Here is a 25,472-nt window from a genome sequence, read left to right as displayed (position 1 = left end):
TCCGTATTCTCAGGGCTTTACTCAGCGTGCGTGGTTGATGGGAGCTCCTGCACATGGTGGTCTGTTCGGTGTGCCGGACTAGGACGGCGGTTGCGTCAGTTTATCGGAGTTGGAGGGCGGCGGCGCCGGGGCAGATATCATTGGCTCTTCCCAGACGTATGACGCTCCACTTCTACAGACCCAGGATAACCCGTTCACGCCGGCGCCTCCTCCACCTTATCCTCACCGTGCTCCAGATGCACTCACGTACTCGGAGGGGCACATACGCCGACGGCCTAGGACTGAGGGGGGAGGAACAAGAGAGCGCGAGGATCGGGACAGGCGGAGTAGATACTCCTGATTCGATGGACTCTGTATATTTAAACTATTTTTTTAATCATACTATTTTATTTTTAACGGCTTGATGTATCGTACTATCGAAATATTTGGATTCTACGTTGCAAAACGTTATCGCTTAACCATCTTCATACGAGTTTTAGATACTGTAATCTTCTTCGTAAAATTGAACTAAAATTTTATATGTATACAAAAGAGTATGGCGAATAAATCTTGTATTTGAAAAAAGTATGAATTTTAAATAGTTTGTAAAACATAAATTCGAACAAAAAATAAGAATTTGGATCGGTTAACCATCTTCATACGAGTTTTAGATACCGTAATCTACTTTGTAAAATTAAACTAAAATTAAAAATAAATTAATTAGTCTAATTATGATTAATTAGTATTTTAGACGGTCGGACCGCCAGCACCGAATTTTTACTCAGACGGGGGCGTCCCTGCACAGTGTGGGCGGTCTGACCGACGCGGCACCTCCCGCGCGTTCAATGGGCGGGATGCCGTCCGCACTGTAGGGGCCCCGCACCTCCCGCCTGTTGGGTGGGCGGGGGGTGTCCAGCCCGCGCGGGAGGTACCTATTTTTAAAAATTTTCCAAAGCGGCACCTTTTTCGAATTTAATTTTTTTAACCCTTTTTAAAAAAGGATCCATCACACGCACGAGGCTGAGGCTGCTCCTGGGCCGCTGTTTTTTCCTCTTCTTCTTCCGTTTTGCTCGTTCCGTGGGCTGTGCTGGGGGCGCGAACGGCCCACAAGAGAGGTGGGCTTCCCGGATTTCGAATTTTTTTCCCCTAACAAAACAGAAAACGGGATTTCTATCTGTCCCTCGAATAATATTCTGTGTTTATCTTTTACCGAAGTCAAACTCTTTGCCTATTTTTTATGTATATAAAGAGAAAAAAGTATATGGTTATTTTTGTAATTCATATAGACTACTCTACGGTTAACGTAACCACATCTTAAAACTACTCATCATATCCATTATCCACTTCATAGCGATCAATTTGCATAGGCTATCCCTACTAGCTCAGATGATACTTCATCTTTATCACCTGTGTCGAAAATAGCAGTAAGTTTTATATTTTTTTTATTATCTCTAATTCTCAGACATGTACCCCCAACCCTCTGAGGGAGGGGAAGGAGGGGATTACCATTTCATACAATTATCTTCTCACTTCTCACGTGTCGTCACTCTTCTCCTCCTCGGTCCTCATCATTGGGCTGTACCGCATCAGGCCAGCCGCGACGGACGGCCGGATGGGAGTGGATTCTCCGAGAAGGAACCCATCATCCATCGGTTCTCGTTCCGCCGCCACCACCCGCTCGATGCCAACTGGATCGTGCAGACTCCCATTTCAAAATTCAAAATTCCAATCGCCCCCGCAACGGCCGCGCCGCCGTCGCGAGAGGCCGCCATATAAACCTGCCCCCGGCACCACTCCGATCCGTCTCCCCCTCCGCCGCCGTCGCGTCCCGTCCCATCCCCTTCCTCCCGACGCGCCACCGTCTCCCGTTCGCCGGAGCCATGACGAGGGGCGGCGACATGAAGTCCTTCTTCCGGCAGCAGAAGGCGCACACCGCCGCCACCAAGCCCACCGGCGGCTTCTCCAAGAAGACGGCGGCGGCGCGCCACCACCAGAAGGCCGCGCCCGCGCTCCACGTCCAGCCGGCCTCAGGTAACAGTTTCTCGACCCCCCCCCCCCCACCAGATCGCTGGTCGCTTTTGGCGGCGGCGACACTGACAGATCCATTCGATTCGATTCGGTCTGATTCGTCTCCGGTCACCGCAGATCACGGCGCCGGCGCCGACGAGAGGAGGCGCCAGCAGGAGGCGGAGGAGCGGGAGCGGGCGGCCCGGGAGTTCGACATGGACATGCGCTACGGGCCCTGCCTCGGCCTTACCCGCGCCCAGCGCCTGCGCCGTGCCGCCGCGCTCGGGCTCGCCCCGCCGCCGGCGCTCCTCGCGCTCTGCGCCGACGACCAGCCCTGCCTCTGGGAGGGACGCGTCTAGACTCCATGTTCGACCCCAGCACCAGCTTGTGTTATTGTGTTAAGCAAGCAGCAACCGCGTTCCATCCGTTCTCTGCTTCCGTCTACCGCACCTCGTGGTAGCACTAGCAGTACCATCTGTAGTAGGGGCGATGTGTTATCTACTCAAGACTTCTGTGAACCTGTGGTGACATGCCATGGCAGGAGATGTGTTACGTCGCATATCTTCCTTGTCCTGTGTGTTAATGTGATCAGAACAGAAATGGCAATGTCTACCTCGTGTTCTTGTTGTAGCAATAGCAACACAGCATCTCTCTCGTTCTTGTGTTCTACTTGCAGTTGCTGCAGCCATGACATTTCCATTGGATCGAAATGGAATGAACTTTTCAGTCGTTGTGCTGTGAACAATCGCTATTCGCGTCCAGTTTTCAGACACACGCCTAATATCTCAGCCATCAGCATCCAGCAAAACAAACCTTTGGTCCCTGACACTACGATATGGGTAGAGACTGATGGTTGCAGAAGCAGCAAAACAAACACTGCATACATTCACTGATTGGACCAAACTGTTTTCTGTTTTTCTTTCTTAGCACATCGTGCAGCTGATACAATCTTACAGGCACACTTACATGGCCAATACAGAATCAGGGAGAAAACACGGGTACACACAAATATAGCATTAGCAATGTCAAGTCTCCTTTCTTTTATGTCTAATAACTGGAACAATAAGCTCTATGCCAGTGAAGTATTGTCACAAATAGACTAATATCTCAGCCATCAGCATCAAGAGCTCCAGATCCTTTTTAGTACACCCGAGTATTCCTCCCCTCAGTAAGGAACGATGATGGATTCGATGAGCTCCTGGAGTGGAGCCAACTCCTTTTTGTCAATCAGGCCAAACTCCTGCATCAGAAATGAAGGCATGTCAGTTTTGATGCAACTTTCCTCTCTACTCAGTCAAGAAAGTAAGCATGCAACCAGAAGCCAACAGCAAAACTACGAGTAATGAAGAGACCTACATTTGTGAACAGAATGAAGTGCTTGAAGCAGGTGTTAAGATGAGCCTCCTCCTTTAGACTGACAATCTTCTGAAAGTGAGAGTGATATATGTGGGCATAAACACGAAACAGGCGCTTGAATATTGTCTTGACTACTTCCTTGAAGTTTGGCGGGAACGGTGTGCCTTGACAAAGGGGAAACGAACTCCACATCAGATACCATTCTTGATTGCTCCAGCATCATGTGTTCATAAGAAACTGAGAGTGCGCCACAAATCTACAAGAGAAGGATCATACCAAGTTTTTGAGGAAATATTGATTCATCATCAAGTTGACCTTCGATCCAATCCATTAGATACTCCACATATTTTGGTGCTGATACCTCTATGGGTTTCTTTATCTGTACACCATCAGCCCATCTGTACTCATACCTGCATAAAACTCATGTTCATTCAGTCATAATATAACCTAAACACTCAACTAATTCTGGAGAAAATGCATCAAGTGATTATGGGCACCAATTTATAATTGGTATGGTTACATAACAAAATACTTTACATGCCAAATGCTTAGCACTAAAAAAGTCAGGGTCACAAATAAAGTCTTTTTTGCAAATTTTTATTCTCTTAAAAAGAGGCATACCACTCACTATCCATTATTAAGTTTCAAAATAATTATAGCATGCATGTGAAATGGGCATTGCATTTCAGGGAAATGAGGCGCAAAACCAAATAAAAAACTATGAGACATACATTTATTCAGTACATTAACCTTTTTGAAGTTTTGAGCTAGTAAATCATATTCCTAAGCTAAAAAAATCTTGAGAACTAATAGTTATGTAAGTGCTAAACCGAAGTTCAACAACAGAAGAGTTTTTCCACATTTCAAATATCGTAGTTCTAACTTGCATAGCCTCTATACAGAAAGGGATTAATCAGTTTTAGAAGACTGCTGATATTGTTTCACTGTAAAGCCAGGGCTAAAAAAGGGGTTGCTACTTAGATAGTAGCAAATAGCAACTTAGCATGGACAGTCAAATTAAAACAGGCCAATGATGGGACTAGATCATCTAACACTTAGCCTCTAAAAGTCAACATCAAATAACAGCCTCATGAAACAGTTCCTCATAGGTAAAGCTGCAATTGGGCGAACAATCTAGTCACCGACAAACTTCTTCGACAATTGTTTCACCTTCTCTTGTTTTGACAATTTGAAAGAAAAAGATTTACAAAAAGGCTTACTTTGGGCCTGCAGTCATTGTTGGGCAGCTCTCGGGTGTGCAGAATTCCGTGAGGGTACCATACAGCAGATTAACCTGGTTAAAGAAATCCACAGCTGCAATAAAATAAACTAGTTAGCTTCAATGAAACAATTGAGTTTCAGAAACATTGGAGATTGCTACATGATCCAAAACTAAGCCCTAGGTCACTGCTACATTCCACAATTCCCAAAGGAAAAAAAATGAAACATGGCAAGTGCAAGTAAAGGTGAAAAAGAAGGGAAGGGCATTACTATTCACAGCGAGCCATTCATTAATGTCCTCTCCAGGAGGCAACCTCACAGCTTCCCTAAGGTTCCCACTGCCAAGAGTGGCATCTATGTGCTTTCGGAGCTGTGCTCCCTGCAGACAGAAAGGAAATGTCAAGGTGTAATTATGGCTTAGCATTTGTGCATTGTTTTCAAGTGGCATGTATAACATGCAAGCTCTGCAGAAAGAGTGGAGGAAGGCCTAGAAGTTTTCGCATCACAGATGATTTAAGGGCCAGTGGCATGTACTGAACATTGAATGTGCTAGAAATAACTACTCAATGTCTTCAATTAACAATGTTCACAGTTCCATAACCAATCTTGCATGGGTTAGCACGAGCATACATTTGCCATAAAAAAAACAACCATATATGTGGGAGAACATCATTATGAGAGCGTTCAATGAAAATATGATGTAATGGATTTAATTGGCATATGGTATGGTAAAAAAAGGGGATTATTGGTAGAAGTGTGTCAAAATGTTCAGTACAGAGTATTTTGGTATAGATGAATGCACTAAAATACTTTTCACTCATCTGAAAAAAAGTTCAGCAATAGATAACTCTCTGCTAAAGACAACAAGGATGTCAATCAAGCAAGATGTCCTTTTGTTATGGACATGACTGGAAACAGAAGAACTGAAGTAGAAACAGATTACTTAAAGATTGTCTACTTCCAGCTGATTCTGATTAGGTCCAGCAGCAATTCATGTTTCTGAAGTTAGCCCCAAATCCTAAACAACCTAATTGTGTTAGCTCTATTGCATACTTTTTGAATGACAAGCAGATCCCGCATGACCCCTAAATAATTCGTGACAACTGGTCAAAAGCCTGGATGTAATTAGCATTACTATGGGAAACAACCCAGAAATGAAACAGAGAGACAGGCACCTACACACATTGCTCGCATATTCAGTCATGCTGCTACCAATTGCAACAGCAGTGCCCATCCAAGCTACCATGCATGATCAATTGATCATCCAGTGACATCGAATTCTGATCGACGACCCAGAGCAGTGAGGGTAACGCCCACCATCCACGAAACACACCTTGCATGCTATGTGGCTCGCCGAACAATGGCACAGGTACAAGTAGTTGTTGCTGGTACCTGACTACCTAATGTAGGAACTGGAAGGCCGAAATTCTTACCTTGCTGCCTGACGGAGCGCTCTTCTTGGGACGGAATGTCTTCTGGTTCCTGCCAGAAACAACGAAACCACTCAGGGCGATCGCATCGGAACTCAGAAGGTAAAAATCAAGCAGAATCTCCGAGCAGCGCATGGATGAAGCAGATGACAGAGTCCAGTGGACTCAGCACGATCTGAAGCTCGAGAGCATTTTTTGTCGGTAAAAAATAGAAATCAAGCCCGCGAAAACGGAATCGAGGACAGCAGGAGCTCCGATACTGATTAGGGCCATCAGAAGGAAGCAGCACCCAGCTGAGCAACGGATCAAGCAGGGGGGTCCCCGCCCCCACAAACCCCCGCGCCGGATCTCACCCTGCCGAGCTCATCGGCAGCGAACCCCCTAGTTCCCCAGCCCGCAACAAAGCAAAGCGAAGAAGCAGGAGGACTGGAGGAGGAGAGGGGGAATTCGGTCGGGATCGCGCGCGCTCACCGTCCGAGCCCGAAGAGACTCATCGCGCCTCCCGCTCCGCTGCGCCTCCCCTCCCTCGATCCGGCGCGGGGCCGAGCAGCGGAGACGGCGACGGCTGCTGCTGCTGCTGCTGCTGCGACTGGGGGAGGACGAAGAGACCGAGGCGGACTGCGACCTGCGGGGGCGGCGAGCGAGCCAGCCAGCCAGGTGAAATGATTTGGCTCAGCTCGGGGCTCGCCCGCCCGTCAGAGGCCGCGTTGGCCGGCGCGGTGCGCGGCGGCAGGAGGGCCGTCGGATTGGGCGAGCGGACGGCGGGGCGGCGGGCGGAGGCGGCCGGCCTGGCTGGCACCCATGATCGGCGGCCCCACCGGCCCACGCCCACCCCCGAGAGAGAGATTCCCAGGTCAGATCAAGATCTATCTAGGTTTGCGTAGCGTTGCGTCGCAAACCGCGGCCGCGGCCACTGCGATCCACTGTAGCGCAGTCGTGCACGGGCGCACCAGTGCACCACATGGATGGACAACTTTTTCCCCTCCTTCGAATTTTGCTCTGTCGAATGTACTCGCTGCGTAAAAAAAAATACAGCTCTCACCTCCCGAGAAGTCAAATAATTTCAAATTTGATCAACTTTATACAAAATAGTATTAATATTTATATTATAAAATAAGTATTATTAAATTAAATACGTAATATATTTATATACTAAATCTATTTAGAGATATAGATATTAATAATATTTTATATAAATTTAGTCAAACTTAACATTATTTGACTCCTCGAAAAGTAAGAGTTGCATTCTTTTATAAACGGAAGGAGTAATTATTTAAGGATCTTTATTTTTTGCGGATAATTGTTTAAGGAACTTATCTGCACATATATTAGTACTTTAAATCTTGCTTATACCAATATCATCTTTAGAGAAGATCATGTATACAATCTTTAGACGATTTAACAAAATAAAGACTATCAACGGAACAACGTTGACTCGTAGAAATTTATATATTTAAATTTATTCATTGAATAAATGAATGCTACGAGCTGCTAACTTATACATATATAACATAATGTAATATAGTACAACAGTGCATAAGTAGTCCCCTACTTCTAAACTTTAGCTTATAAAAAGCGGTTGTTCGTGAAACAATAACTTTTTCTTCCACATCTGTTTTTCTCCACCATGCCATCAAAAGACCTGTAGCATTGTCAGAGATGGGCTGTAGGGGCGGTTGATATGTGCAACATACTTACTCTTTGTAGCTGGTGCATGTTCGGTGATGTAGATTTGGGTTTGAACGCCAGGCTTCACTATATATGTTGGGTTTAGAGGTAGTTTTTTGGGTGGAAGGCTTCATTATTGGCCACAGTGTGTGATGAGCACCAGCAGATGGCGATGGTGGAAGATCACCAATGAGAAAAAAAAAAAGAAGCGATTGGTGTGATGGAAGCACCGGAGCGTGGGTGGTGCCCTCTCCACCGGAGATGAGTGGAGGTGACTCGCTTTGCTTTGATCAGAGGAAGAGACTCAAGTGTGACCTAACAAATTTAAGAAATTGCCGGCTCAGTTTTCGAAGATGTTCATATGGGTAGGAATCTCATTGTACATATTTCTTTTTTTTATGAAGTACGTCAATTATCTTTGTCTGAGATGCGGGCTATACCCAAATGCAGTCATGGGAAAGGTTGGTGTGTGGAATAATCTTAGTGTATAGCAAGTCTTTTGCTTCGGAAGCATCGTTTGATGATTAGAACATGGAACGCTCTCAGCATTGCATAAACTTTTTTAGGCCAAATTTTGTCCAAACTTGCCACATCAAAATTTTAGCGACTTTCTTATTTGGGCTTCATGTTCAATTCAGCCACCTTATTTGGCACCAGATTTTGACATGACATGGCAAAATTTGGCTTGGCCGAAGCAGAAAAAGAAAAGGCTTCACTTGCATGGGCTAGTAATTCAAAAACAGAATAAATTGCATTCGCTTGAAAATGATCCCGCAAAGCCCAAAATGCCAAGCCCACAGTTACTCTCCATGCCCCCCGCAGAACCATTACTCACAAATGGGCCTGAACAGCCCATCTACTCCTCTCCACGCATCCACCATCCATCCCTCTCCCAAACGCAACCAAACCCTACCCCGGCGCCGCACCTATAAGAGCCCTCTCCACCTTCCCCGCCTCCTCTCGCGCCGCCACTCCCCTCCCGTTCCACTCGCCCAAAACCCTAGCGCTCTCGCCCGCTCGCCGCAGCCGCAGCGAGCGCCTCCTCTTCCTCCGTCAACCATGGCGACCCAGATCAGCAAGAAGAAGAAGGTACACCAGCTCCTCCTAACCCTGTCACCACCCCCCGTCCCCCTCTGCTTCGATGGATCTGACAGGTGTGATTGTGTACGCAGTTCGTCAGCGATGGTGTGTTCTACGCGGAGCTGAACGAGATGCTGACGCGGGAGCTCGCGGAGGACGGCTACTCCGGCGTGGAGGTGCGCGTCACCCCGATGCGCACGGAGATCATCATCCGCGCCACGCGCACCCAGAACGTGCTCGGCGAGAAGGGCCGCAGGATCAGGGAGCTCACCTCCGTCGTCCAGAAGCGGTTCAACTTCCCCGAGAACGGCGTCGAGCTCTACGCGGAGAAGGTCGTCAACCGCGGCCTCTGCGCCATCGCCCAGGCCGAGTCCCTCCGCTACAAGCTCCTTGGAGGCCTCGCCGTCCGCAGGTATAGCATGATGAAATCCTTCCTCTTGGTACCTGCTGGCTGTGTTATTTACTGATTGGCATGCTGTTGGTAGATATGTAATTTGCGTAAGATACTGCTCCGAATAGTATATGGATGATGCGCAAATTTTGTGCTTCTGCTAGCGAGATTTTAGCCGCAGATGCTTAATTTTGGAAATTGAAGTTGGTGACCTGTTAATTGGTTTGTATTCTTGTTAAGTGGATTGCTAGTTGTGAAAAATGTGATGATTAGAATTATTGCACCATCGATTTATGTTCTGCCTTCAGTTCTTGTTGGTGGGATATTGTACTGGTGCAGAAAGGAAATGCTGCTCTTTGAAGTGGCGGCGGCCAGACAACCGTTGAGACAGATCCACAGATAAACGACTAATCTCCTGTTGTTTGTCTACTAAATCTGTCTCACATTTCTTCAGTTCCCTTGAGCTAATAGTTTAGAATTTGAGGCTATAACTTGTTTGACTTAAATAGTCTTAAGTGTGCTGTAATTAAGTTCATGGTTCATAGTTTGTACTGACCTTGTTACAAAATCAGTTGCATCATTTATCATGTTCTGGTAGTAGTGTGTATGGTGCATATATATATATATTTTAAGATTCTTCATGTTTGCACCTGTATTAGTTGTGTCCCGCCTTCTTTTATGATAGTGGGAAGTTATGCTGGTGCACAGAGGAAATGCTGCTCTTGTAGTAGCGGCGGCCAGACAACTGTTGAGAGATAGATCCACAGATGAACATTCTTTCTGCTGTTTGTCTACTAATTCTATCTCACATTCTTTGTGACATGAATGTTAATCATAGGTTTCTCTACTGTTTGAATTGAACTATACAATTTACTAGTTAGTTTGAGTAGCTAGTTCTAAACTTGTTGTGGATTTATGAAATGATGCTATAATTCTTTTTAATATGTCATTCTTCATCCATGTGTGAAATGTCCCAAGGTTTCTCCTTGGTTTATATTGTGCTTATGCTTTTTGTGTACTAACAAGATTGTTTACTTGGCAGGGCTTGCTATGGTGTTCTTCGCTTTGTTATGGAGAGTGGGGCTAAGGGTTGTGAGGTGACTTGTTCTTTTGTACTTATGTGTAAATATGTTCATGTTTCTGATATTTGGTGAATGTATCTCAAAAGTTGTATGCATTCTGGTGTAGGTCATTGTGAGTGGAAAGCTCAGGGCCCAAAGAGCCAAGTCCATGAAGTTCAAGGATGGCTACATGATCTCTTCTGGTCAGCCAGTGAACGAGTACATTGACTCTGCTGTCAGACACGTCCTTCTCAGACAGGTTTGTGTGCTGTACCACCTTTGTGCTCTCTATTCAGTTTCTGGTCAGGCAGTACCATTTAGCGTGCTGGAGTTCTGGTCAGATAAAACTGATTAAATGTTCTGTTTCTCAAATTGTGTCGTCGATGTGTGTTGTGCAGGGTGTTCTTGGCATCAAGGTTAAGATCATGCTCGACTGGGACCCTAAGGGCAAGTTTGGCCCAATCACCCCGCTGCCGGACCTGGTGACCATCCATGCCCCCAAGGAGGAGGATGAGCTGCGCCCTCCTGTCCTGGTCCCAGAGCTGTAAGCTCCCAACATAGTCCGTGAAATGGCAGTTTGAGCAGTCCTAGCTAGGTTTCTATCTTATGATAAGGGCAGTGCAAAGAAACTTGGTTACCTTAAGCTTTGTGGACAGAGGCTATGTATTGGTTCCGTGTTACTTTTGTTTAAGCTAAGTTTTGCCGAGACAAGCTACCTTGATATGTACTGGATGCGAAATTATGGTTCCTTATTCTCAGTGCTCCGGCGTGTTTATTCCTTCGTCAATCTTACTCAGCCCTTTACACCTCTTTTTTCTAAGGTAATTTGGGGTAATATGGATCAGATGCGAGAATGTTGAGCACGTCCTCGGCTAGGTGCTTATCATAATTCTGGTTTTAGTTTACCGTTCGTTGTCGAACATTGCTTGTAAACAGTACTTGCGCCTTCGGCAGCATCTTGTGCGTTTGGTAGCAAACATTGGCTGATGGATCGACATTGCTTTTTTCCCCCGGTGGAGCAGCTGGTCTGTAAAATTTTAGGCCTTGCTCATTTTCTGATCTGTAAAAAGGCTCAGAGCTCTCACTGTACGAAGCTATCATAACCTCATACGCAATACAGAAACTTTGTATACTGTAGTACAAAAATGTGCTCCTTAAAGAACCAGATTTGTACCGGCCCTGGGCGGGGAGGCTTCTGCACTCGATTAACGTTCTCCATGACCGAGGCGAGGCCCGTGACACGGCGGAGAAGAAGCCGCACCATGTTCTTCAGCAGCTGGAGCAGCATCACCCGGAGCATCCACCCTGAGCTTGAACTCGATGTCAAACAGGTGCGGTGGCAGCAGGTACATCCCCAGCAGCGAATGCGGATGGCATCGGATGATGCCACCTTGTTCGGCACCTGGAGCCACCTTGGGTTGAGGACTTGAGGGGTGGCGCCGAGAGCCTGATGGTCCGTCTCCTCAAGCCCGAGGACGAGAAGCCAAGGAACGCCCATGCTGGGATGGATGAGGAATCCCTCATCATCCTAAGCTACGGAGAGGGCCAACAGCCGAGTGGAGATGGTTCCTGCCACGTCCATGGGAAGCAAGCCTTGCCGAGAGCCCGAGACTAGCGTGAGATGCTATCTCGAAGTTCCGTTTAAGGAGCCGTCCGGTTCTCCAGGAATGACTCCATGGAAGGATTCCAGGCCGGAACTGTTAGCTAATTTATACAAGCTCAACTCCCTGGAAGGATTCCTGGTCTCGTTCTGATCTAACCGAACAGCCCTAAGTTTGTTTGTTCCCAAACAAAAACGTGCCACGGATGAAAACAGACAGAAATGCAGCATGCTCTAAGCGTTTCCGACCTGGAGGATGGAACAATACAACCAGGAATCGAGTATGTCAAGGATGACAATTAGCAACCTAACTGCAGTTTCAAGAGTGTCATGTATTCGGTTCTGAAAGGGTTCGCGATGTTCTACTCTCATTCTCACAAGATCCAGATCCTCACGTCTATTTTCCCCCTTTTTTAAAAAAAATAAAAATAAAATCCTCATGTCTATCAACTGTGTAGCGAAAGTGCGGGAATAAACGGCAGTCGACAGCTGACGACACATCCAAATCGAGGAGCTCCGTTTACCAACACTGGCTTTACATTTTCAGTTAATGCCAACATGTTATTCGATAGCAGCATGATGACAACGGAAGGCAGCATTAGACATGAGATTGGCTTCGGAACTCATCAGGAGATACAACTCGTGAAACCCAGTACATACCATCCTACAACTACACCTCCAGAGCACCACACAAGCGAATCAGAACACAAGCGGGACGGTGTCATCTTCAGCAGCTTCCTGTGAATCAGGCAGGTCAGGCAGGTCCGCGCTGATGGAGAATCGTAGCCACCGCTTCTTCTCCACGTACACCAGGCACGGCTGCAGCACGAACCCGACGATCATCGCCATGATGCTTACTGCCATCACCTTGAAGGACGCGAGGGCCATCACCACCACGATCAGGAGAGCAGGAGGGATGATCATCAGGACAGCACCAATGGTGCCCAGAGGGATCTTGTAGGGCCGTGAGGCATTCGGATGGGTCATCCTCAGCTTGATGAAGGCGATGAACTCCAGGATCATGCCGAAACAGTAGAGGTAGTTTTCGGCAGCGATGATCTCCTGGAAGCTCATCCAGGACAGCAAGATCACGCCAAAGGCGGAGAACAGGATGCCGATCAGCGGGGTCCCGTAGCGTGATCTCCTGGCGAAGAACTCAGGGAGCATGCCGCGCTCGGCCATCCCAAGGAGCTGGTAAGAATCGCTGCTCATTTCAGTGAGAAAGTTGCCCATGTTTGACAATGCAGCAGCTCCTTGAATCCATGAGTGCAACCAGATGCCACCAAGAATTCTTGCAATGTCTGAAAAGTACCCATCTGACCACTGCTCCCGAACAACTGGAATTGCTGCTGTGCAAGTGATCAAAGGGTAGAGGTATCCCCCCACCACTAGAACTAGAGCATAAGAAAGAGCTCTTGGGAGGGTTCTCTTTGGATTCTCGACTTCTCCAGCCAACGTACTGATCGAATCCCAGTAGTTGAGGTTCCAAAACAGTGTGTTCAGATACAATCCCCAATTCACACTCCCCAAGTCCATTTCAAGCCACCTTGAAGGTTCAATCCGGGGAATAGCTATCACTCCCATCACAAAGAATGGAAGGAGAGAGAACACCCCAAGAAAGACTGCCACCCAGCCAACTATGGTCAGACCTCTGTAGTTCATGTATGTAAGTGCAACTGTGAGGATAAGCACCGCCAAGGTCCTTGGGAGCCCACCTCCAAGAGCTGGAACACTGGACTTGACATAGTCAAGAAAGAGGACTGGATATAGAGCATTGTCTATGACACCACTGAGCCACTTCGCCCAGCCTTGCTGAAAACCCCAGAAGGGGCCAAGAGCAGAAGAGACCCAGACAACATAACCACCATTCTCTGGGAACATGGTGCCCATCTCTGCAGTGATTAGAGCTTCTGGAATGCTCCATATAAGCGCAAACACAAGAAAGCCCACAATTGCTAGCAGTGGTCCAGCAGCCTTGACACTATCCTCAATCCCAAAGGGCCCCCCAGAAACCTCATAGAATATGAGGAAGATGAGGGGAACCATGGAAACCTTGGGAATGCCATGGCCTCCCTTGCGCTCGTCGCCCTCATTGACACTGTTGTACTTGAAATCAAGACGATCCCCCATTGGAAGACAGGCTGAATTTGAACGTGTTATTGCTGTGTTCCTCAATTTCTGCAATCGGAAAGCCAGGCAATCAGTAATATGCAAGGCATAAGGTTGTTGCTTGTTCCAACATGCAAGATGGACATTTCACATAAGTAATGATATGTGGAAAAATTGATGCATTTCATTTCTGTATTCCGCATGCGAGTACTTTCTTATTTATACATTATACAATACTCAGAAATATCATGCTTTTATGGTATGTTCACTGGGAACAATGGGGCACTAGTAATAGTCAGAGTGTAAGCCTTAAGAAAAATCAAATTACTATTTTGGACACTGCAGAAAAATATGCTCACTCAGTAGAACCAATAGCGACACAACATTCCATCAAAGATAAACAATGATAATAAATATCTAAATGAAATAATGATCACAAGAAACTAATATTAGTTTCGAATTTCTACAAAGTAAAGAGGTTGATTTGGCCTAGTATTAACAGGCTTGGTCGAGATATTATTAGATTGTATCAATCATATTTAGACTCACTGTTGCATAGTTCAGGTGAAGGATCCTAGCAAATTTGATATGTCCTGAAGACTGAAGGTCAGTTGAAACAATGTGCATGTGCTCAAGAAATTAGGCTGTGATTCTATTATGGGTTCCACAGCCGGAAATAAAAGGTGGTTGATGTGTAAAATTTCTGGGATAGAGCAGAATGACAAAGGGCAGTGTCAAAAGGGAAGTTGATATGCAAATTATATTGAGTGTGACGAATGAGACTCTACAGCATGGTAAACAGAATGTCCCAGCCAAAGAAATTAAGGCTACCTCGAACGGGAGTTTCATTCGCATTAATTTATAGTGCCATGTTAGCATTTGTGATGATGTGACAAAGAAATAATGCAGAGAGAGGGAGAAGAGAGGGGTTTCATCTAGATGAAGCCACATGGGCATTATGCAACAACATTTACAGTCTTCCATGTGTTATCCATGAAACAAAAAAAAAATGAAACAATGCATTCTAGTCAACAATTTCAACAATCAACCAAATGCGTGTATGCTTGTGTGGCACTCTTGGAAACACAAATACGAAACCTCCCAATAGGACTGGCCTAGAAAGTAGAAACTAAAAGTGAGAGAAACCAAGAATCTCTACTACATTAATAAGTACAGTAATGAATGCCAAGCTTCGCTGGCGCAGAGAATTAATTGTGTCCACAACTCACTACGGCGTCCCGCACGACTTGGCAAACTGGGAGGATGTGAAGAAACACAGTTTACTATACTTGGCGCAGAAGGTTTAATTTAGCTGGGATGAAGACTGTTGACTTTGCGGGAATCATGGGGGTTAGAAGCGTGGAACTGCAACCGCTTTCTCCCCAACGCAAAGCCGGAATCCAGAAGGCGCTCGCTTCTGTTCACAAAAGTGACGCATTGAAGCAAGAAGAAGCAGCGCTGCATCTTCCGACCAGACTTTGCGCGGAGGCAATGAAGCAGCTGCGAGGAAACGGAAGCCAAAACGGCACCGGATCAGGGGTCGGCGCTGGGCCCGATGCGGCCGGTCGCGCTGGGATCGACCGGGGAGGCGCTGTGCATCGCACGAGGCAGCTCGATCGGGATCGGGGAGTACTGTACTGGAGGAGGAGGAGGCACGATCTGGGGCGGGAGCCTGGAACCACTACGAATTGCGGCTGGGATTTTGTTCCAGCGGGTAACAACCACGCAGGAGAAGGTAGCAGCGGCAGCGGAATCGGACAGAGAGAGGGGTCGATCATGAGTTCGGACATGCTCACCATCTAGCGCCGGGCGGCGGCCCGCATCGGATCTCCGCCCGCCCCGCCCCTCCCCTCCGACGGCCCGCGAAGGCGCCTCCCCCTCTCCTCCTCCTCTTGGTCCCGGGACGGACGCCGAGCAGGGGGGGGTCTGGGGGGAGAGAGAGGGCGGCGAGGCGGAGGCGGGGGCAGGGAGAAGTAGGCAGCAGTAGTAGCCTGGGCCCACGAGTCAGACGGGGACGTGAGGGGAGACGGCTTTTATTTCAGTATTTCATTATTGTTTTATCGCGAAATGTTCGGGCATGCGCACGGCGGCCGGCTGATGGCTCGCCGCGCCGTCGGGGCTTCAAGCCAACTAGCCAAGCACAGCTGCGCGTCATGCACGCGCGCGCGCACACGTGGTTCCGTGCGCCTCCGGCTGGTGACCTGGCGAGCCGTGTGGGTGCCAACGTGTCATCCCATGCCACAGCCGTATGGGTAGGAGTAGGGCAGAGCCCAGCAGAGCGGAAATGGGCACACCGCCCGGAGTAGAGAATCTGTCGCACGCGGGCCGCGTGGGGGCGTGCATGGTCTGCGCTAGCCACGGCCCAAGTCCACGTCGCTCTCCTAATCTTTTCTCTTTTTCCCCTTTTCTTTAGCAAATTCACTTTTTCCTTTTTTATTGAGAAAGTCTCTCTCTCGCTCTCTTCATTTTTTTCGCAAGACTCTCTCATTTTTTTCTGAGAGAGGACTCTCTCCTTTTTCTTGACTGTGTGTGAGGGAGTCCGAGACAATGATGAGTTAGCGAATGAGGAGGCCCATCTCGTTATCATCGAAGGAGCCCAGCCCAGGGTCGATCAAAGGTGCTACTTGGGCCGTCTCGCTCACTCCACCACGCGCACAGTGCACCAGAATCATGCATGCGCCCGTGCCCACTTCTTCTGGCCTCATGCTCGACGTTTGCTTTTGCATGTCTGCCCGTCTTACAAAACATGCGCAGCCAAAAGTTGACATAAACTCCTTCGGAAAAAATGACATAAACGTGAAAATGCCAAGAATCTGACGGATTATTACTTCTGTGTCAAATTGCACTGAAATGGGCGACCAAGATTATAAAGGAAACCCACGACAACCATCACTGGGCCCAAGTTCATTTGAAACCACTAGAAAACTGAATTCAAATCCCCTTTCGAAAATATCTTTCTGTTACCTAGATAATTGTCTAAGGGCCAGTACATTGCTACATATTGTCTCGTATAGTTTCATGTAGAATTTATAGTAATATGGAGGAGAGAAGGGGAGAAGAGAGAAACTGCCACATGAGCTTAAGGACTATAACATCGTTTTCTATTGTACGAGTTTTTATTATTGTCGGTACATACAAATAGGGGTACCTCCTCCTAATGTATCCAGCCCGAGGGGTGCGAGGTTATCCGTAACTTCGCACTAAGCTTCTGGGCGACAGGGCGTAATGCCCGGGCCTGACAACTGGGGGCACTGTCTCCGGACCCCCCCTCCCCCCGTTCTAGCAGGTCCGGTACCTCCGCGTGCTCGCAAGGACGAAGGGCTCAGGAACGGCTACCACAAGCTCGGACAACCGCGGGATGGTCTTGGGCCCCCACGTGTTGAAGCCGGACCCCCAGGGGGCCTGAGCGCCTGGGCCAGCCAGGCGGGACCGGACCTCCCATCCCACTGGGGAGGAGGTCCGGTGCCGCCACGTGCGTCTAAGGAAGCGGCCGCTAAACCAGGCCAGCACCACCACGTGTCCGGTGGATTCCAGCCTTCTGTGAGAAGCCAGCCCAACTACCACATTAAATGCGGGTGGTTGGGGTGCGTGTACCCAGGAAAGGGCATGGGCTGCCCTCTAACACGTTGGGCAGGTATGAGTGACATCACAGTAAGCCCGCTAGTTACCGAGGCGGCGTGTCACATCACAGCGCTGCGTGCATGGGCGAGGGACGTATGGTCACATCACAACGCCGCGCGCGTGGGCGAAGAGTTATTATGATCTGCTGCAGGAAGGCCACAACGTGCGCTGCTACAGTGCGCAAAGGCTACATCACGGCAGGTGAGTATAGCCCCTTCGCCTATCAATGGAAGCTGACTCTACGTCGACAGAATGACTCCCTCTACGCATGTCAGCAGCAGCAGACCCTATGCTAGCAAGACGGCACAAAATCATATACAGACGGAGGATACGCATGGAGGCTGATAAGCAAGATCTTCGTATCTGAGGCATTTAAGGCTCCAATGTGTACGTTATTTAATATATCGCCGGGTCCACCTGTCGGGGCCCCGCTTAGGGTACGCGCTCCCCTTGAGCCTATAAAAGGGAGAGCGCGCACGTTAGAACACAGGTCTTACACGGACACAAAAACACACACACAAAGGTTCACACTCACTTAGGGTGAGCAGTTCCTCCTCCAAACTTACAAGCAATACATCTCACAGTGGACGTAGGGTATTACGATCCGGCGGCCTGAACCACTCTAAACCCATGTGTGCTACTCGTGTTCATACGCCTCTAGATCGAGCATTCCTAGACTACCCCCAAACTCATCCTAAGTTAGGATTAGGCTGGTGCATTCCGCCCCCTGGCTGGAGAAATCCTCCGACCGTTATCATGATATTTATAATATTCTTTTTTTATTACACAAATTGAGGGATATGGTATTGTCAGTGCCACGGGAACACGAGTCCCGCAGCCCTAGACAAATTAAGAATAAGTGGGCTAAAAGTCTCTCTTGGCCCATTAACATTAACGGGCCAAAATGAGGCGCCTTCTAGAGGACCTAAAACCGTGGAAGGCCAGACACCTCCCTGGAAGGGGGCGGTTCCTTCACGGTGAAGGAATCGCCTGACGGCGTATTCAATATACCCGCCCTACTGCAACCGGGCGAGCTCCGTGGGCGGCGCGCCTTCCCTGTAAAACCGCATGATTACGGGGGAGGCGTACTCTCAGAAGGCACGGTGACCGGGACATAGGGAGCCTCCCGTCCGGATCACGTCGCGTCGTCTGGCGATAGACGGTGGGGTGGCCCCCACCACTCACACCTCACATCGTGGCGGATAGACATAGGAAAGGATGCCTGCGGTCCTGGGCAACACACAGAGAACCCAGGCGATGCACAAAGCCTGGGAGAGATCCTGAGGCATCCCGTGGTTCCTTGAGGAGGATCCTGGGTGACGACAGTTCTAGTCCACGGCGCAGGACCCTGCCCGGCGGGCGGGCGCCACTTGCAGGCCGATGCCCTTCATCATGCACCGCATTCACACTTAAAGCGATAAGTCTCTTCCTAGAGCCCACAGGGGAGGCTATAAAATACGATAGACGGGCAATGTGTAAGGGGGTGGATAAAAAAACTCCAAATTCATATTCAACTGAATACCAGCACCAGCTCCACACAGGACGGACGTAGAGTGTTATGTTCACAGCAGTCTGAACCTGTCTAAACCCCCTATGTTTTCTGATCGTCACGCGATCGAAATCCTACCGCGTGTTATGTACCTGGCCGAATCTCTAATGGGTTCCCATAAATTTTTATTGTGCTACTCACCCACCTACAGGTATTATTATAAAATCATAAAAATAACGTATCATATGTATGAGAATGTTTATTACATGACTCCAATGTACTCGCCCTAATCAAATAATCTGTTTCTTACAAATGAATATACTGTTAGTGTCCAGTAATTAATACACTGCTCAAATAAACTGCTATCTATCTGTTGGGTAAAAATGAAAAGATTGGCTCTCTTCTGTTACTTGATTTGGGAAGAAGCGGATTTCTCAGGGGGCGTTGTTGTGAAAACTTCAATCCTGTACCTTGAACCGTGATCCGACGGCTCTCCCGCCCATCCTTATCGTTTCTCCCTCATCCCCTCCGCTGCTGGCCCAGCGCCGCCGACGCGCGCCTCACCCCAAGCTCTCCGGGACCGGGAGCAATGCGAGGCTCCCGCCCGGGCGGGGCCGCTCCGGCGTGCTTGGCCCGGAGCTCCAGCTCCGGCTTCCACGCCATGATCTGGTATGACCTGCTCAAATTTTGCCCCTTTTTTTTTCCTGCTCCCTACGGTTTCCCTCGTTCAAAGCAAGAGATCTCGCAGGCCGGCGACAGCGATCAATCCGAGTCGGATCGGCCTCCCCTCCGTCCGAGCAGCCCGGCGGCGGCCGTTCCGCTCCGGCGACAGGGCCACGCGAGGTGATTGATTGATTGATTGAATTGCCCGCGCAATCGAGAGGATCCGTCAGCCACGCGGCCATTTCCCTTTGACAAGTTCCTTCGTTTCCGCTTCCCAGGGATTTGCTACGCGAGCCAGGCGGTCGAGCTGCTGCCGGCCCTGTGCCCCGAGATCGTCGTCCGGGACGCGCGGCTCGAGGACTGCTGGGAAGTGGCGGACACCCACTGCGGCTCGTTCTTTCCTGGGTACAAGTTCCCGCTGGACCTCGTCCTGCGGATCGACCGCTACATTGCCCTGCTGTCTGGATTCACAGTCCCGCCCGGGTGCATGAGGACGTGCCTTGTCGCGGTCAATTCTAATTCTGTAAATAATACCTTCGATGTTGAGTGTGGAGATGCTGGGGATGCCCATTTTCAGAAGTACGCTCTGAGTAGAGGCTCCATAGCTGGCATCCTTACGGTTGACACCGTGGCGGACTATCTTCCGAGGAGGGGACACCTGAAGCAGAGAAGGTATGTATTTAGTTACTGAATATATATAAATCGAATTTCCTCTGATCTATTTCTTCAGACTGTCAAGATAGAAGGATGCAAAAGCTATAAATTTTGCGGTAGGGCTTGCCTCCTCAATATCGTTACTTACTTTTCTGAAGCTTGCCTATTTATCATTGCTGGTTATACACATCTGCCTTGTCCAACTTGCTCAAAGAAAATCAATCACTCCACCATTTAAGGTTTCCTAATGTATACTTAGTATAATTGGCAAGCAATGAAGTGTCGACACGACATATGATGATTGAATGTCAGAAAGCGGTCATAATACTGAAATGTGCCCTTCCTGATCCCGGGGGGGGGGGGGGGTATAGAATAGTAGAATCTAGAGAAGGAAACATGTATAACTCGATCTGTTCGTGGAAGAGAAGAGACCAACAATATGTGTCACAAACTTAATTTCATAGGCAATTGGGCAGTAACTTAGATTGCATTCTGCTCTCGATCTTCATTGAAGGCCAGAAAACAAAATTAGTTATGATCAAATATTGCAAAATATGGGAATGCTTAAATGCATCATTGGATTTTCAGAAGTTGAAAATACATCACAAACCAAAGATACGATAGTACTGTACTATAGCCTTTGTACTTGCATGCATCAGAGACAAAATGTGCTCTGCCAAACTAGTTTTACATTAAACTTGCCAAACTAGTTTAAGACAATATAGATGGGTTTTGCAAATTTTGCTCTAACTAGAAAAAGGCTAACTGTCTATTCTGTTTTACAAAACAAACACAATGTGCTTCTTTGCGTGACATAATGAATGATGGTTGAAGGCGTTTTCTTGACCCATCATAGGCAAGGACACTCCCATAAAGCTTGTAAGAAGCTTTATTCTGTAAAAGGGTGGGATGCAGGCCCTTAATTCTGTAACATTCTGGGGTTCTTTTCCCCTTTTTCTTCTTAATATATTGATGCGCAGCTCTCCTGCGCGTTCGAGGAAAAAAATGGTATAAGGGCGGATCAAAAGCCGCAGACCATCATACTCAAGTATACCCCAAAAAATCAAACACGCAAAACAGCGTGGGCACCACAGAGTAGATGGCAAACTTCAATTGTGATCTTGATTTTTGATTTGATTAGGTTTAGAGGCGAAACATCATGCGCAGCACTCCCATAGTATTCTATTAAGACTCTCTTGCAATTTCATCTACAAAGCAAGCTCTACAAATGGTACAGCTGTTTTTGAAAAATTGAACTACATAAATCAAGATATAAATTGTTCTTGATCCTACTCTGACTGCTGCTTATCTCAAGAAAGTCTTCTGATTTTTCCCCTCTCGAACATTAAGAACTCCATATCAGGAGTACCTAGGTACAAGGGCGGATCAAAAGCCGCAGACCATCACACTCAAGTATACCCAAAAAAAAATCAAACACGCAAAACAGCGTGGGCACCACAGAGTAGGTGGCAAACTTCAATTGTGATCTTGATTTTTGATTTGATTAGGCTTAGAGGCGAAACCATGTGTTTTTTCACCTTCAATTTTCTTTGGTGAATTAAGGGTAACGGTATTAAATTTGATAAGTTATGTGGAAACAAAAAGGAAGATCTGATTTGGTTACTGAAACTAACATAGTTTAAACAAACACTTCCCAACTGAGGCAAGAACAGAAAACTCGAGCGTAAAGTGCCTGTACTGAAAGTCTTTCAACACAACATAAGTTTTATTTAATTTCGACAAATTATTGTTTCTGTTCAATATTACCCTAATTAAATCGTAGGGCGTATATAGAGTGCTGAAAGCTCTGATAAAAGGTGGAAACTGAGGAAGGGAATTTCTAGCAGCCTTGCCTTGCTTATTTTACAAGGAGGCTGATTTGAACCTAGGACCTCCCACATTTAGTTTGTAGCTACAGGAGGAAGTATAACCTAGTTTACATAAACTTGAGTGCATGAAATTCTTGGCTCGGCATATGTGTTGTTCGTATCTTCTAGGAAGTTTGAGGGCATGAAACAACCACAATTACTCAAGTCACTTCACATTCTGAAACAACCTTTGTCTACTTTTGGCTATAGTATGCAGTGAACAAGTTATATTTACTTGGTTACAAGTCAACTCATACTGTTGGTTGAGCTATGCTTCAGTCTGTATGGGATTTCAAAAGATGTTCCATTTTCCCTTTCAATGATATTGTTTTAAACATGCAGGCACAAGTATTCTCCCCTTAAAAGCTTCTCAATGTCAATTCCAACTTTTGCAGAACAGGTATTGCGTATATAGCAAACGTCGCGGTGCGAAAGGAGGAACGGCGGAAAGGAATCGCTAAAATGTTGGTCCAAGAAGCAGAGGCACGGGCAAGGAGTTGGGGATGCCGGTCCATGGCATTGCACTGTGATGTAAACAACATAGCTGCCCTGCGCCTGTACAAAAACCAAGGCTTCAAATGCATCCGTGTACCGGAAGGGGCTAGATGGCCCGAGCCCAAGATAGTTGAAGGAGTGCGATACAGCTTCATGATGAAGCTAGTGCCCAAGACTTGAGCCGTGTAAGTTATGATCATCAGGAATAGAAAAGGTTTTAAGTTTGTAGATTCTGCACAGATGACAGATGCACCATTCACATGTACAGCAGTTGGTATACAGTCGTGGCTACTTTGTAAATGGTATATATCAGCTACGTGATGCACCATTCACATGTAAAGAGGGATTGGATTGCCATATTAATTTGGGTATCCTGTCTCCAACGGGAGACTCTAAACCGTTCTCTACCCTGTATATAGAGAAGATTCCGTTCTCTAAATGATTCTCTAAAATAGAGAACGCTACAGGTTTCCTCTATATATAGAGATTCTCTCTCCTCTTCTTTATTTTTTTTTTACGTTTTAAACACTCGATTAAAAATAAAATATGTCCATAGCATTTGAGGTATGATAAATACGTACGTATAAAAATTTGAAATAAAATACGTTTCTAATATAGGGTTTAATGTACAGAGAACGAGATTTAGAGAACGTTGTTGGAGAGAAATGAGATATAGAGGAGAGAATCTTGTAGAGAAGTCTGTAAATGACGGATATAGAGAAGGATACAGAGAACGACGGTTGGAGATAGCCTAAAAGTCCTCTTTTTTAACCTTTGCCAGTGTTGTTTCATGGTTGATCTTATTTTCCCTGCCTGTTCAACAAAAAAATTATTTCCCAGCCTATTTTTTATGCACACACTATATATATATTTATATATAGGACGAGTTTTATCTACACTCGATTGTAGCTACTCTCACTATCAGTATACCACCATGTGTATGTCCATATACTCATTTATCAATATACTAATTCTAAGATACTTCAAAGGGATCTCACTATCAGTATACCACCATGCGTATGTCCATATACTCATTTATCAATATACTAATTCTAAGATAGTTCAAAGGGACATGTACGAAAATTTCAAAGTATCCTTATTTTTAAAATATTATAATTATACATTAGTACCCGTATAGAAAAATAAGTATGTTCATATATTTCATGTATGGTCACGTAAATCACATATGGTCTAGTATAATCACATACACCTTGTACGTACCTTTTGTTGGCTCAGATACGTCCTGCATCATGAGATACACATAAAGGAGTAGCTACAAGCGCGTGTAGAATGGATTTTTCATATATATATATATATATATATATATATATATATATGAGGCTAAAATGCGACAAGCTGCATTCTTTGTACAAAATGCACGCACCCTGCAGTTGCAACCGAGAGACTACATCGATTGCAACTAGGAGATTAGACCAATTGCAACTGGATAGAACTGATGGGCACGAACCAATTGCAACTGGGCACGAACCGGTTGCAACTCAGATAGACCCAGTTGCAACTGGACGTGAACCAGTTGCAATTCAGACAAACCCGATTCCATCTAGATGCGAACTGGTTGCAACTGGATTGTATAAAAAAATCCAATTACAACTGAGAGGGCGGGTGCATCCTCTGTACAAAATGCACCCAGGTGCATTATAAAAAACCAATATATATATATGTGGAAAATTTATTCTACATGCACTTGTAGTTACTTCCACATATGTATCTCATGACTAGGACGTATCAAATCCAACAAAGAGCATGTACGTGAAGTATGTGATCATACTACAACATCTATGGTGGTATATACGTTGGGTATGTGACCATACAATATGTGGACATAGTAATTTTTATATACTACTACTAAGATATAATTATAATATATTTAAAAAATAGGAATACTTTTGAAATTTTTGTATATACTCTTTTGAAGTATCTTAAAATTAGTATATAAACGTACTCAAAGTGATAAATAAGTATGCGGACATACGCACAGTGATATACTGATAAATTGAGAGTAGCTTCGACTTTTTCCCCACCTGTTTCTAACCTGCTGGATTTTCCCCACCTAGCCGGAAGAAGGGACATGATCACATTCCCATGCAAGGGTAATGAGCACCCTGCCGACCTCGCCGTCTTTGTCATCGATGAGAAGCCCCAGGACGTGTACAAGAGAGAAGGCAACCTTAGATGATTCCACTCGATCCATGCATGCTTTGTAGGATGGGGACGCCGGCATCTGATGTGGTCATCACAAAGAGAAGTGATCGATGATATTGAATCTATGCCCACTGTCACGGCACCACTAGCTCGCATCGCAGCAGCAGATTTTTGCGGCAGCCACTTTCAAAAGGTGAGGGAGGGGGTGGATGCATTTGGTGCCGTTCTTTTCGTCCTCTGACCGGCCGGTGCCATTTGGGTGTAGTATGCCAAAGTCTTTCACATCACTACGGCTACGCTTTCGGTCAAGAGAGTATATTATGCATTTACGCATCTGCAAATATGTGGTTAGTTTGAGATTGATTGCAGTAATATGATAACCTTCTTAAAGGCTTCTTGCCTCCAAGCCATCTACTCATATTACACTCCACGAGGTCACCCCCCAGTGTAGTTGAGGAAGATGGTTAAATTGAGGCCAAAAGAAAGGAAAAAACTCTCCAAAGGCTAAACCCAAATTCATAACTACGACCTCAACAGACCGTTGGACCTCAAAATAACTGGCCTAGGTTTGGGATATGAAAAAAATACTCAATAGTTTGTGTATTATGGAGCCCTAA

At 46.6% G+C, this 25,472-nt stretch overlaps 5 protein-coding genes and 2 non-coding genes across 7 annotated transcripts; 5 read left to right on the top strand and 2 right to left on the bottom strand.

Annotated features, from left to right (window-relative positions):
• Nucleotides 1–1,589: 1,589 nt before the first annotated feature.
• LOC112897820 (DNA polymerase delta subunit 4-like) lies at nucleotides 1,590–2,640 on the top strand. The gene is made up of 2 exons (XM_025966211.1): nucleotides 1,590–2,010; nucleotides 2,125–2,640. Exons 1-2 carry the CDS (start codon nucleotides 1,860–1,862, stop codon nucleotides 2,343–2,345), a joined length of 372 nt encoding a protein of 123 aa, XP_025821996.1. The 5' UTR covers nucleotides 1,590–1,859; the 3' UTR covers nucleotides 2,346–2,640.
• Nucleotides 2,641–2,852: 212 nt separating this feature from the next.
• On the bottom strand, nucleotides 2,853–6,638 carry LOC112897819 (MOB kinase activator-like 1A). The gene is made up of 7 exons (XM_025966210.1): nucleotides 6,465–6,638; nucleotides 5,997–6,045; nucleotides 4,834–4,942; nucleotides 4,563–4,656; nucleotides 3,619–3,752; nucleotides 3,343–3,506; nucleotides 2,853–3,226 (listed from the first exon to the last, which is right to left on the bottom strand). The coding sequence occupies exons 1-7, from the start codon at nucleotides 6,485–6,487 to the stop codon at nucleotides 3,152–3,154; spliced, it is 648 nt and encodes a 215-aa protein (XP_025821995.1). The 5' UTR covers nucleotides 6,488–6,638; the 3' UTR covers nucleotides 2,853–3,151.
• Nucleotides 6,639–8,592: 1,954 nt separating this feature from the next.
• On the top strand, nucleotides 8,593–10,975 carry LOC112897780 (40S ribosomal protein S3-3). Its single transcript, XM_025966177.1, has 5 exons — nucleotides 8,593–8,750; nucleotides 8,834–9,153; nucleotides 10,175–10,229; nucleotides 10,321–10,452; nucleotides 10,592–10,975. Exons 1-5 carry the CDS (start codon nucleotides 8,721–8,723, stop codon nucleotides 10,739–10,741), a joined length of 687 nt encoding a protein of 228 aa, XP_025821962.1. The 5' UTR covers nucleotides 8,593–8,720; the 3' UTR covers nucleotides 10,742–10,975.
• On the top strand, nucleotides 9,411–9,580 carry LOC112898656. The gene has a single exon (XR_003229916.1). It is a non-coding gene; the product is annotated as a small nucleolar RNA snoR143 (small nucleolar RNA).
• Nucleotides 9,783–9,945, top strand: LOC112898657. Its single transcript, XR_003229917.1, has one exon. It is a non-coding gene; the product is annotated as a small nucleolar RNA snoR143 (small nucleolar RNA).
• A 1,308-nt stretch (nucleotides 10,976–12,283) lies between the features above and the next one.
• Nucleotides 12,284–15,874, bottom strand: LOC112897063 (probable polyamine transporter At1g31830). The gene is made up of 2 exons (XM_025965253.1): nucleotides 15,699–15,874; nucleotides 12,284–13,971 (listed from the first exon to the last, which is right to left on the bottom strand). The coding sequence occupies exons 1-2, from the start codon at nucleotides 15,699–15,701 to the stop codon at nucleotides 12,493–12,495; spliced, it is 1,482 nt and encodes a 493-aa protein (XP_025821038.1). The 5' UTR covers nucleotides 15,702–15,874; the 3' UTR covers nucleotides 12,284–12,492.
• Nucleotides 15,875–19,509: 3,635 nt separating this feature from the next.
• Nucleotides 19,510–23,106, top strand: LOC112897634. Its single transcript, XM_025965981.1, has 4 exons — nucleotides 19,510–19,681; nucleotides 19,761–19,855; nucleotides 19,954–20,347; nucleotides 22,593–23,106. Exons 1-4 carry the CDS (start codon nucleotides 19,602–19,604, stop codon nucleotides 22,870–22,872), a joined length of 849 nt encoding a protein of 282 aa, XP_025821766.1. The 5' UTR covers nucleotides 19,510–19,601; the 3' UTR covers nucleotides 22,873–23,106.
• Nucleotides 23,107–25,472: the final 2,366 nt, after the last annotated feature.

Source organism: Panicum hallii, chromosome 6, assembly GCF_002211085.1.
Source record: "Panicum hallii strain FIL2 chromosome 6, PHallii_v3.1, whole genome shotgun sequence".
Classification (NCBI taxonomy): Eukaryota; Viridiplantae; Streptophyta; class Magnoliopsida; order Poales; family Poaceae; genus Panicum; species Panicum hallii.
Note: the sequence above shows the minus strand (reverse complement) of the source record. Positions and strands in the feature narration are given on the sequence as shown.

Coding starts and splice junctions, on each gene's coding strand:
- LOC112897820 (XM_025966211.1), top strand. CDS start 1,860: ATGACGAGGGGCGGCGACATGAAGTCCTTCTTCCGGCAGCAGAAGGCG. Junction 2,011..2,124: donor CCACGTCCAGCCGGCCTCAG/GTAACAGTTTCT, acceptor CGGTCACCGCAG/ATCACGGCGCCGGCGCCGAC.
- LOC112897819 (XM_025966210.1), bottom strand. CDS start 6,487: ATGAGTCTCTTCGGGCTCGGACG. Junction 4,657..4,833: donor TGAATGGCTCGCTGTGAATA/GTAATGCCCTTC, acceptor ATTTTATTGCAG/CTGTGGATTTCTTTAACCAG. Junction 3,507..3,618: donor AATATTTCCTCAAAAACTTG/GTATGATCCTTC, acceptor CCCTTTGTCAAG/GCACACCGTTCCCGCCAAAC.
- LOC112897780 (XM_025966177.1), top strand. CDS start 8,721: ATGGCGACCCAGATCAGCAAGAAGAAGAAG. Junction 8,751..8,833: donor AGATCAGCAAGAAGAAGAAG/GTACACCAGCTC, acceptor TTGTGTACGCAG/TTCGTCAGCGATGGTGTGTT. Junction 10,453..10,591: donor GACACGTCCTTCTCAGACAG/GTTTGTGTGCTG, acceptor TGTGTTGTGCAG/GGTGTTCTTGGCATCAAGGT.
- LOC112897634 (XM_025965981.1), top strand. CDS start 19,602: ATGCGAGGCTCCCGCCCGGGCGGGGCCGCTCCGGCGTGCTTGGCCCGG. Junction 19,682..19,760: donor GGCTTCCACGCCATGATCTG/GTATGACCTGCT, acceptor GAGATCTCGCAG/GCCGGCGACAGCGATCAATC. Junction 19,856..19,953: donor CGGCGACAGGGCCACGCGAG/GTGATTGATTGA, acceptor TCCGCTTCCCAG/GGATTTGCTACGCGAGCCAG.